The sequence below is a fragment of the Manduca sexta genome, chromosome 14, assembly GCF_014839805.1.
Source record: "Manduca sexta isolate Smith_Timp_Sample1 chromosome 14, JHU_Msex_v1.0, whole genome shotgun sequence".
Taxonomy (NCBI): domain Eukaryota; kingdom Metazoa; phylum Arthropoda; class Insecta; order Lepidoptera; family Sphingidae; genus Manduca; species Manduca sexta.
The window spans coordinates 12,904,184-12,917,179 of NC_051128.1; the positions used below are offsets into that span (position 1 = coordinate 12,904,184).

A 12,996-nucleotide genomic window follows, 5' to 3' on the forward strand; every position below is an offset into this window, starting at 1 on the left:
CCTGCACATCTGAGAAGTTCTCTATAGGAATTTCAAAGGTGTGTGAAGTCTACCAATCCATCAAAAGTAGAGGAGGCCCGTGCTCAGCAGTGGGCAAGTATATAATACAGGGCTGATATTATTATTATTATTACACATGTTATTGATATTGGCAACTCTTAACGAAATAAGTTTATAAGTACACACGTACATAATGCTATTTAGTACTTTGTTTTTCTATAAACTGTAAAAAATATAATATAATAATAAATAATTAAAGCATGGAGGTAGAATGAAAATCAAGATTAAGTATATTTCTGTACTAGCTATTGCCTACAGCTCCGCCCGCGTGAAAAGTTATTGCATGATAAAAAGTAGCCTATAGTTATGTAGTTTCCTAAAAGAGAAAGAATTTCTTTTTTTTTTTCAGTAGTTCCAGAGATTAGCTTCTACAAACAAACAAACTTTTCCTCTATATAATATTAGTAAGTAAGTATTATATATTAATCGTCACAAAGTTATCATCGTTCGGGAACGTGTTGCAAAAAGGAAGAAAACTAAGATATAAGTAATAACTAAACAGGTAACCTATGATATATAATATCTTAAGGGTATCCGCGCACGACCGGGTTTTAGAGAGACTGACGGTAAAATGGAGTGTTGGAAAAGGACATAAACTATATTATGTTGGTAAATTATTATGAATCGCTACTAGCCAGATTTCGGCCACGGCGGCTAATCTCAACGTAGATCAGTCAGGTACGCAGGAGATATTTTAGTGCACAAATATGTGCGAAATACAGATATGCAATCTCGGTTCCTTCACTATTATAGTCCGGTGAGACGGCAATCCGACATGACTGGAGAAAAATCGGGCACTGGACCAACGACTTTATGTGTTATTCAAGATACGGGAGTCACACCGCTAACTTCCTGACTCTAAGCTGAGACTAAGTTATTTTTAAGATGGAAAAACCCACTCGCAATTATTTTGGCTTGATCCGGGATCCGAATCCGCATACGCATTATAATTACCACGGAGGCAGTCAAAAATAATTTTTGAAATATTATATTATTCTTACTGAAGGGGAAATCTGCATGCGTCCGGATATCGACAACTGTACATAAGGTGTAAAACCTATCCTAATGATCTATGCAAGTGTCGCGTTCCGGGATTAGCCTGTGTTTATCTTGTTTCCAAAAGGCCGGCATAACTCTGTCAACTGGCGAGGAGAATCATTGCGGCACTCAACACTCTATCTGGTCCCTACTCGACTTCCTATGAAATGTATTTGCATTGTCATGCTATTATAAAAAAAATACAAGGCGTTTTTTCGACTGCGGGTAACTTTAAACGCGCGTGCGCGCTAACCATAATGGCCTTCATTATCGTAAAATGCACCTGTGTATATTCCGTATGTTTGTTTTGAGGTAGGCAAATAAATGATACATCACGCCTAAGCAAAATTTTATTCAAATAGGTCTTAATAGAAAAAGAGTTTCATTACTTTTAAAATAATCATGAAAGGAAAAAAACTAAATTTAAATAATTTATTACCTGCATTTCTTGCATTGCAAGTTTGCATTTGTTAAGATTGTTTCTGCAAAAAATCTAACATCCAAAGAGCTTCCGTTTTGGGTTAAGAATGTCGGCTAAAAGATGGAGTGGCTGGGGCGCCAGGTTCTAGGGATGCAGTCTCTAGGAGTACAGATATATTTGGAATCTAAAAAAAACTGTCGCCAAACCACGCGCCAAAAATGTTTCGCTCAGAGCGCCCGAGTACCTAAGGCTGGTCTTTGTGACGAGATCAGTGTATTCAGGTGGTGATGTTACTGTTTATAGGTAATTGTATTATCAAGCAAGAGTCTAGTTCTCGTCATTCAGTAGCATAAAAAACCCACTTATGCATTCAATGACAAATTCAGGGTGCATTTACAAATCCTATTATAGAATTGTCGTACATGTGTGATAAATTTTCATGAAACTCATTTGCTATTGTTAATTTATTTATAGACATGTGAACAGTGAATAATATGTGAGTCATAAACGTGAGGCATATGCAACCTTAAGTTATGTATTGCAGAGCAGCGTTCTGAGCTGTACTGGATTTGTAAATATGCCGTAGGTATAGGCCGCGGCCTATGGGCGGCAGCCTCCTGGGGGCGGTAGATTTCAGAAGACGCTAACTTGATTTCATTAATCATTCGTTTATTTAACTTTAATGCCTTCCACAATACAAACAAATGGTAAAGTGGCTTACACTCATAAAAAATATAAGTCCGGCATGGTTCTGGGGGTTTACTTCGAAAAACGAACGTTGAAACGTCGATCCGAAACGAAGGCACGACGAACTTCGGATTCAATTCTACTACAAAATTACTTCGGATCCGTCACCGTTCTGTAGTTTACCTTAGTGGTAGGATCAATTCCTCGTTTTTTATTTGAGAAAGCAGTCGAACTTATTCCTCGCAGATAGTTTTAAAAAGGGATGGCAAAACCCTATAAGTTCTTACAAATTGTCTGAAATATTATGAATGAATTGGATCCGTCGTCGAATCTGTCATCGGATCCGTAACACTTCGTAGTAACAAAATGTGCGATCCGTCATCTGAAACTACGGATTTCGTTTTTTCTAAGTAGACATTTTGACTGCAACATAAATTGATAATTTCTAATCTTGTAAACATTAAAACTAATCGTTGCTCGCGGCTGCTTCCACATTATAGTTCTTTTCTAGAAATAATAATATTAGCTCTCTATTATATACTGTCCTACTGCTGGTCACGAGCTTCCTCTACTACTAAGAGAGATTAGGCCTTAGTTCACCGTGTTGGTGTAATGCGAGTTGGTAGACTTCACACACCCTCAAAATTCCTATAGGGAATTTTTCAAGTATGCAGGTTTCCTCACGATGTTTTCCTTCAACGTCAAAGCAAGCGATAATTTTCGAAGAATACATACATAATTTTAGAAAAGACATAGGTTTGCCCTTAGGATTTAATTCTGCGGACCTTCGTCTCGGCAGTCCGTTCCACACCCAACTAGGCTATCGCCGCTCAAGCTTTTCTAAAACACTGTGGTCTAACTGGAGATAAAAAGTACATACTTAATGTATATATTGAATATTATTTATTACATTTGCTACCTATTTTACGAGCATGTAAATGAACTGCTCTATGAAGCAATAAAAAGAAAACAATTGTAATTTTTCTCTTTTCTGTGTATCATGTACTGTAGTTTATACCTTAAACTGATTTTGAAATAGCAATATCAGAGTTTTTTGCCCGTTCTTCTCTGGTGAGAACTGCTTTCCGAACTGGTGGTAGACTTATTATTGACGGAATCTAAATAATCTAAATAATGTATTATATTTTTCGGGTGCAAATAAATTATTTCATTACTTTTCATTTCATTTCATTTCAAACAATATATCTATCGTATTCTACATGTAGGCAAAGATTATCAATGTTTCTTTGCATAATCTCGATAAGTTACTTCCACCTCATCGATGAAAGTAGCTGTGGGGTCCGAGAAACATTAGCAATAATGAAGTAAGCGGCTCATGTCTTTCAATGGACAATATGGGGCATTCCACGTGAAGCGGGCACGAAAAAAAACTCGATGTCTCAGATTTTCGTAATATTTCATTATGTTATACCTGTATATGTCCTCGATCCAGATACAAAATATTATTAAAGTATAAAGCCTGGTAAGCGAGTTAAAGGACTTTGAAGTTTTGACTGGCCGGCTGGTATACGCCACTTCGAATCCAATTATCAAGTTTTTAAATGTTACAATAAAATAAATAAAGCAATGAAATAAATACTTCATTTAATGAGCTTTTTATTGTATTTTTGAAATTGAAAAATGTTTTTTTTTCTTTGAAAAAAGGTGTTTGAAAGTTTCAAACTTGAATTTCCCAAAGTTGGCATATTTATATTTTTTTATTTTTTTCTAAAAATAGCTACTATTGTATAGATAATCCCTGCGAAGTTTCATAATGGGCTGAAAAGTAGTTTAGGAGCTAGACCGATTACAGTGCCGAAGCGCGGCGGTCGCCAGAAAGAGCGAAGTAGTAAAACTTTCAATTAAACGAAATACTTTCGATTAGAGTATTTTATCATGTTTTGCATCGCTCTAACGATTCAATTACATCTGATTATAATATAAAAAAATATATTTATATTACTGACGGTGCACAACAACATTTGAAACTTGGCAAGGATAATATATATATACAATATTGGCTATTTTAGTAGAAAAAAGTTATTATATAAATATGCCAACTTTGTGAAATACAAGTTTGAAACATTAAAATATATATGAATAATAATAATAAATAGTAGTAGTAATAATAATATGAGTTTGTGGCATTGATGTTCTAGCCTACATGTATAAGCGGTCGGGTATCGTGATGGCTTTGTTTAATGCGTTGTGTAAACTAGCCTGTGTCTCCAGGCGTTTTAGGTTACCACCGAGACCGTCAAATTGCCCTTCTGCCATGTGAAGTGGCACGAAAATGAAATTCTGCATCTTTACCACAATCCTGTTTGAAATATAACAAGTTAATACAATTAAATCTTTTTAAAATGTTGTTGTGCACCGTCAGTAATATAAATATATTTTTTATATTATAATCAGATGTAATTGAATCGTTAGAGCGATGCAAAACATGATAAAATACTCTAATCGAAAGTATTTAGTTTAATTGAAAGTTTTTACTACTTCGCTCTTTTGGCGACCGCCGCGCTTCGGCACTGTAATCGGTCTAGCTCCTAAACTACTTCTCAGCCCATTATGAAACTTCGCAGGGATTATCTATACAATAGTAGCTATTTTTAGAAAAAAAATAAAAAAAATATAAATATGCCAACTTTGTGAAATTCAAGTTTGAAACTTTCAAACACATTTTTTTCAAAGAAAAAAAATTTTTCAATTTCCAAAAATACAATAAAATGCTCATTAAATGAAGTATTTATTTCATTGCTTTATTTATTTTATTGTAACATTTAAAAACTTGATAATTGGATTCGAAGTGGCGTATACCAGCCGGCCAGTTAAAACTTCAAAGTCCTTTAACTCGCTTACCAGGCTTTATACTTTAATAATATTTTGTATCTGGATCGAGGACATATACAGGTATAACATAATCAAATATTACGAAAATCTGAGACATCGAGTTTTTTTTCGTGCCCGCTTCACGTGGAATGCCCCATATGTTATTGTACGCCACTCCTTTTACTATTTGGTGCGAAACACTTTGTCGTGGCGTAAATTAAAGTTTGATGAGCGCTGTGTGGCGCCATCTGACACTTTTTAAATAAACTTCTGGGTGGTAAATTAGCTAGTCGTGACATTACAATATAGTAGCTAAGATGTTTTTCTACAATCTTTCATGTCAATAGAAAAAAAAAACATAACAGACTTTCATGGCGGCAATATGCCGGGTCGTAAGGCACGGTGACCCCAACATAACTGCTCAGTCGCCCCCTCTCCCACGAAGGCTGGGCGGTACTAATAAAGCACATTTTCCGCGAAACAAAAAAAAATTAGCGGGAGTCAAAATAATTACGTAAGGCATTTTAACCTTACATGTAAATGTCCCTACCACTTACAACTAGACAAGCCAATTGTAAACCATCACGAATGAAGAGGAAAGGGTCCGTTATGAGCTGTTAGATTTGATTCGTCATGGCAAAAACGTCGGAAAGCACGGAAATTCCGTCTTATCTACAAAGTCTATGTAGTTTACAACCTCTGTTATTATTTACATACTGTTTCACAAGATGTTGCACTCATATATATATATATATATATATTCCTATACATATTATGTTTGTTTTCTATGAGCGTAAACGACTGTAGAAAGGTTTGGTTACGACCCTAGGTGCGCGACCTTATATTATCATTTAGTTGCATTGCCTTTCAAATACACGTGCTGTCATCTAGTGGTTAGTAATCAAAATCTATATTGTAACCGCCCGTGGCTTGGGTCTTGAGCTTCGCTGTCGGAGGGTTTCTTTTTATTGTTTTGAATGATGGGACGAGCCTGTCTTTCGCCTGATGGTAAGCGATACGACCGCCCATAGACAGTAGAATGACCATCCAACATCTTGAATTACAACGTATTGTATTTGTTAGGTATTTTACTGCGCTCGCAATTCTGAGAATTGGAACACAACAGTGACTAAAACACAACACTGCTACTTGGCGGCCAAAATAGACATTGTGATGGTACCTACCAAGGCGGACTCTCACATGCATATGAGAGACCTACGACCAGTAAATTGATGAAAGGGTAATTTTTTTGTACTTTATATGCATTGTTTTTTATTAAAGACATTTCAAAAAGGAAAAAAAACTTTAAAAATAAAGAGTATAATAATAATATTTCCTCCTAAACTTACATTAAAAAAGGTGTACTGATAATAAAAAAAAGAAAGGATTTTTTGTGACGTCACAAAAATGACAAAGCAATAAAAAAAATAAAAAAAAACAAAAAAGTGTGCTAGCTGCTTTGTTTGACTTACTTATCGGTCATAACGTATGCGAATGACCTTAAGTATAATTCGTTTTCCCTTAATACGTCAAGCTTTGTTTAGGAAGGTAAAATACCCTAAGCTAAAATTCAAATAAAATACAATGTCATAACATATCTTATACAGGGCCATTTGACATTTTTTTATTAAACGACATATTTATAATCTTGAAATAACTCTTTGTCATAAGTTACCTGACCCGTAGATATAAAATAAAAAAGTGTCAGTTACGAACAAACAAAAATATCAAACGAATTAACTTTAATATTACAATACCTAATACTACTTAATGAGGATTCGTCGCAGCGGCAACATCACACTTACAATCAAAAATACATGCACATATGCCATATTTGTACTAAACTATACAATAAAAAAAAACTGAAAAATAAAACCTGGATTTTTGGTGAGAATTCTCATTATTCATGAATGTTTTTTTGGCATAATATTAGTATATGGTTTCATTAAAAACGCAACACAATGAATATTTTGATAAGAGAATCGAGCACAACATACCCTTCTTAAACAGATCTTTCGACTAACCATACATGCTGTATAATAATTGGCAATAAGGGATGACTTGACTCGAAAACCCTAAGGGATTTTGGAAAACCCAGAATCTGGAAGCGAAAGTGTGACAAGGGAAATACGGCGCGTGTGACCACAGACACGCAAACCAGCGCGTACAATTAACAATATTGGTATGGAACAATAAATCTGTTGAGTCTTTGTTAAATATTAATTAGGTGTTTTTTTAATTTTGACGGGTGAAGTAGACTTCACTGCTTCCGTGTTTTTTTATTGAATGCTCGGCAAAATAGACTTCAAAGCAAGTGGTTAGGTGAAGTAAAGGGAGAGTAGTGGTTAGTAAAGGGAAATTGCCAAATGGACGAAAGCATCCTTGGTCGGTTAGTACAATTATGTCGGTCTGCTTAATTGCTTTTAACTTTCTTGAAAGACCTCATATTATATGATTTCCAGTTTCATTGTAAGTTAGCAAGATATTCGTAAATGACATAAAATGTAAACTAAGTTTTAACGTTTTTATTAATTTAATTTTTATTTATTCTTATATTGTTAAAATAGTAGGTACTTTGTGTTTGACACTTGCTAATTAGACAGCAATACCTACATAATTTTCCTGCGAAATTGTCGTTTAACAATAAGTTTTTAATAAAAATAGAATATAAAATGAAAAAAAAATATATATAATTATACCCTGACTAATTATTTTAAAAAAGTAAAATTCATGGTAGAACTCGAATTACAGAAACTTTAATGCACTTTACTAAGAATAAACGCATTACCATAAATAGAAAAAACTCAACACGCTATATTTATTACCATGCAATTTACCTTTGCCTATTTCTTTCAGTTTGTTTTTAGTATGACACGCGAAGATTTACAAATCTCATTATGAATAAACAATAATTGGGTTTTTTTGCTCATTACAGCTTGGAGTCTAATATTTTTGATATGGCGATACGCTCGCTTCCGTCTTCATGGGATGGACCACACAATGAAAATTAGGTACAATAGATGCACCTCTGCTTTCTCCATATAAAGAAAAGGCATATAAATAAAGCGCGTCTATTGTTTATTGCCAAAGCCTTAAATCCCTTGTAAAGTAGTTTTGACGTTGAAATCAGACTATTTTACTGTATATCGCGGTTATTTATATTATTATTTTCTCCCAACGTTTCGAAGACTTTGTAGCCTTCGTGGTCACGGGGGAGACTTAGGTGTTGGACATCCGAAAAGTTAAAGTTACACTATCTACCTACATTTTACAATTATTATTATTTTTTATTTTAGCTGTTGGTGGTCCGATATACGCAGAATAAGCGTACAATGTTTTCAAGTCTGAAAGCCGGTCTTTTGATTAAGAAATCATTAGTTCTGACGTTTTTTGCATTAATAATATAAATATAAAAAAAATAATGTGGGGTGGTGAAATCTTTGTGAGAGAAACCTTGATCAAGGAATTTATTAATTTCGTTATATTATATGTAACCAGTTTTACATCATAAATATTTTTACCTCCAACAGAATCAATTCAATTTGCAGCGGTGAGATGTCATAATCTACACTTAGGACATCTCACCTACTTCGAAAATATGCTGGTAAGAACAGCAGCAAAATTCGCAAGTAGAATGTACAGATGTTTATGTTTATTTGGCCTATATTATTTTTTAAGATATGAGTAGCTTATACTCGCAACTCCGCTGGCGTGAAAAAGTTGTTCTGGGATAAAAGTCCCACTGTTTATCGTGGCATAATATTTACCATATTTTTTAGTCTCAAACTATTTCCACATGGGGTGAGTGACGTATTAAATCGTGGAACCTTGTTTCCCTCCACCACCCATCTGCGAACACACAAGTCCAACATGTTAGTTGTATAGTAATTAAAAATCTATCTATGTATATAAAAATGAATATCTATTTCCCTTGGTCAACGCATCACGCGTGAACGGATGGAATTTCGTAAATTCTTTTTTTGTTGTATTTGTTTTTGTCAGGGGAAGGTTCTTATGAAAGAAAAAATTCAAAAAATTGCGCGGAATATTAAAAAATTTAAGAAAACTTAACGACAATATTAATGTTACATCACTGTCAGCGATCGACAGAATGCGCGCGTGCTTACATAGTTGAGACACGATAACGTATGTCGGGTCAGCTAGTTATTTATAAAATAAAATAAGAAATTTGTTAACTCATTTAAAAAAACTATCTCCACATAGAATCTCATCGAAATCCGCTCAGTAGTTTAGCCTTGAAAGCGACAGACAATTACATTCCCATTTATAAATATTAATATAGTATTATGAACTCATGATTAATACTCTGGAATAATTGCGAGTTAGATTTGCTTATCTATGTCGGTCGGGTTTTCCTCAGGAACTGTTTATATTTAGCACAGTTAATGTATAAGAGTATCTTTTATTATTCTACGATCGAAAAATCAAACACTAGTAAAACAGAAACGCTACTTGAAATAATGACGAATCTTCGTTCTGATTGGTCCGCTTCGACGATCAATTAAGAAGGTCGAATCATTAACGATTAGAAAACAGATAATATATTTGCAAATGAATTAAACTAACGATAAGCTAGCTAGGAGATTTAATTCTCATAAATAACGTAAGCATTTACAACTAGAGAAAGGTTTCTGCAGCCCCCATCACTGTCATCCTAAGACTAATAACTCCAACATTGTCCTTCAAACTAAATAGACGCCAAAATCAATCAAGGGCCAGCATTCCTTCACGATACTTAGGGATTGGTAACGAGGTCAACAAACTAAAGGGAATTTCTATCCACTAACACGTACAAATTCAAGGTCCAATAACCAGTTCAGGGTGAAGTTAATTATAAAATTTTGTAGCAAAACAACTCCACGGTTGTCTCTGTTACGAATTACTTTATATGCTATTGTCGTGAATATTATCATTTAGTTGAACTCGGCTTGGATGCTGTGAAAGGTAGTGTTAAAAATGTTTTTACGTACTTTATTAGTGATTGCTGTGTGTGTCAACGTCGGTGGACGGAGTTTGAAAAATAAAGGTATTTTTTTATGTATAATTAACAATGAATATAATTTTTAGGTTATTTGCGGTTGTCACTTACTTTGAATTGGTTAGAATATAATGTATAACTAAATCATATGTGCTTTGATTCTTAATGAATATGCGGTTAATGCGGTTACGAGCACAGGTTATTTAATATTTTGATCTAAATTCTATTTATTAATTCAAACATAATGCCATGCCAATGATTATTGTTTTACACTAGAATAATCGACAGAATATCATAGATATATTAATTTAAAATCGAATGTTAATATTTTAAATGCTTAGTAAGTTGATTTATTTTAGTATACTGGATTTAATTAATTATACGATAAAATACTTTATTGTTATTGATACTTGGTTGATAATCGTGCAAGGAATCCCTATATAGGATCGGTGAGAGAAGTTTGTATTCATCGTATTAGAAATTTTATGAACCTCACATTTGTTCCTTTAGGCAAATGACCTTTAATGAAAAAGGTCCCTAAATGCATTCGTTTTAGAGATTCAACTGATAATGCAAATTTTGATAAACCTACCTAATTTTATTATATTCGTGGTTATAAATGCATCTAATAATAACTTGTACAAATGTCTATTCTCTGGTTAGAAATATTATTAATTAAATAATGAATGATTGACTAAACTCAGTAAATTGTTATCTTAGTTTATTAAACTTTTAATGAAACATATAAAACAATAAAATAATACAAACATGTGAAACAATAATAATGATAACAAATACTTAATAGATAATAATATTATTTACATACATTGTCTAAAGTTAGGTAAAAGAATTAAATTATTTAGTTTTGCCTTTAACAAATCTCGAAGCAAATTAGAAGCTCATATATATATATATATATATATCTTCACGCTTGTATCCCCAGAGTGATAGGTAAAGTTGATTATTTGATCATTTAAGCCTGATAAAGTCATAGACATCATAGAAATAAATAGCGGAGAGTGGGTGCCTGATTCTGCCTACCCTTTCGAGGATAAATGCGTGATGTTTGTGTATCAGTCTGACGTCAGGTATTATGTGATAAGTGATAAGGCTCGCCCCGTTTCCCATGGAACCTAACATTAATAGCAATATGGGTGTGATAACTCCTTTGCCTATCAAAAAGGAAACAAAGCGTATTTATAATCGGGCCATTACATTCAGAAATGATCCCCTACGTCTAAACTTAGAAACTTCTTTCTCATATTCATACAAATAGTATATGCTGACCGTAGGTCTCTCGAATGCAAGGAGTTGCCCGAGTAAATACCATCATCTTCTATCTCCAAGCAGGAGAAATGATGCACTGTTGTATTCCGATTTGGAGCATTGTAGCCAGTAATTATTGGACATTATACGACTTTGTAAACTATTGATTTAACGGTGAAGGAAAACATCGGGATAAAACCTGCAACTTACGAAAGTCTCTATAGGAATTTTGTGTGTGTGTGAAGTCTACCAATCCGCACTAGGCCAGCGTGGTGGACTAAGGCCTAATCCCTCTCAGTAGTAGAGGAGGCCCGTGCCCAGTAGTGGGACAGTATTATACAAGGCTGATATATAATATGATAACATCTTATCAGGATGACGAGCGCAGTGGAGTGCCGTCAGTACTTTATTATTTAAAATTCTGTATGATGTTACTGTTTATAATGGTAGTATTGCTTACCGTCAGGCGAGATTCATGCTCGTCTCGTCATTTAACTGCAAAAAACATATAAGAAAGTTTGGCTGGGAAATATTGCGACTACCTTGTTAATTTCCAATTTATCGCCATATCTAAAATAAATTATATTCCTAAGTTACTTATGAGTATTTTTATCGATAATTCATGCAAATTAAATAAAACTTTAAATCTTATATGTTCGCGGCTTCGCTCGCGTGTAAGTTAGGCATAAAAAGATGAAAGCAATCTTTCTTTCTTATGTTTCAAGCTTACTTTATATCAAATTTCATCAAAATCGGTTCAGTTTAGCTGTCAAAGCGTAAACGGAAATTTGTTTTGCATATATCTAATATATAAAACTGAAGCCTATTTGTTTGTTTGAACGCACTAAACTCAAGAATTATTAAACCGATTTGATTTTCAATAATAGCCACATTACTCCTGATTGTTATGGACTACTTTTTATCTCAGAAAAACTTTTTCACGCGAACTAAGCCGGAGACAAAGGATAGTTAATAAATTTATAATGAATAATTTAATGTATTTTGTGATTATACAAATGTAATGGGCTTGAGGCTATATTTTTTATTTTAAGCGTGTCTAATACGTTTATCAGCTGTTAACGAAATGACTTATCAATTATTCTCACGCTTTACATTGTTGGTGTGAATATTATAAAAATATGGGCCGCGACATTCATCGAAATATATTATCTTCTACACAATAACATTGACGATATGTGTGCTATGCTGTAAACACAATAAATCTGGCATTAGTTACTGGCCTTGGTGTGACAAAGTCAGAATAATTGAGTTATGTTTAATAAACACAGGGCCATTTTGACATTGCATTACTAAATGGAACTACATATTCGTCTACACTTTTGCTGATGTGCCAAATATCATACATTAATAACAAATATTTTCACCAAAAATCCTGTTTTTAGTTTTCTGATTTATTCATCATTTTGTAGTTTAATGCGAATATGGTGTGTGCGTGAGTGTATTTCGGACTGAAAGTATGATGTTACCGCTGCGACGAATTCTCTTAGAGTAGTAGTGGCATTAGTGCGCGTAAAATTAAAATTACTTTTTATTAATATTTATTTTGTTTGAAACTTACACTTTTTTATTTTACATCTACGGCTCAAGTAATTCATTATAAAGTGTTATTTCCAAGGAAATAAATATGTGGTTTTATTTAGAAACGCAATGTCAAAATAATCCCGTATATAAG

At 33.6% G+C, this 12,996-nt stretch overlaps 1 protein-coding gene across 1 annotated transcript in view; it reads left to right on the plus strand.

Annotated features, from left to right (window-relative positions):
• The first annotated feature begins 9,948 nt into the window (after nucleotides 1-9,948).
• LOC115445257 (alkaline phosphatase, tissue-nonspecific isozyme) overlaps nucleotides 9,949-12,996 on the plus strand; it is a 42,687-nt gene continuing 39,639 nt past the window's right edge. The window contains exon 1 of the mRNA XM_030171471.2: nucleotides 9,949-10,085. Coding sequence (XP_030027331.1) covers nucleotides 10,016-10,085 — 70 coding nt within the window. The 5' untranslated portion in view covers nucleotides 9,949-10,015. The remainder of the gene's footprint in view (nucleotides 10,086-12,996) is intronic.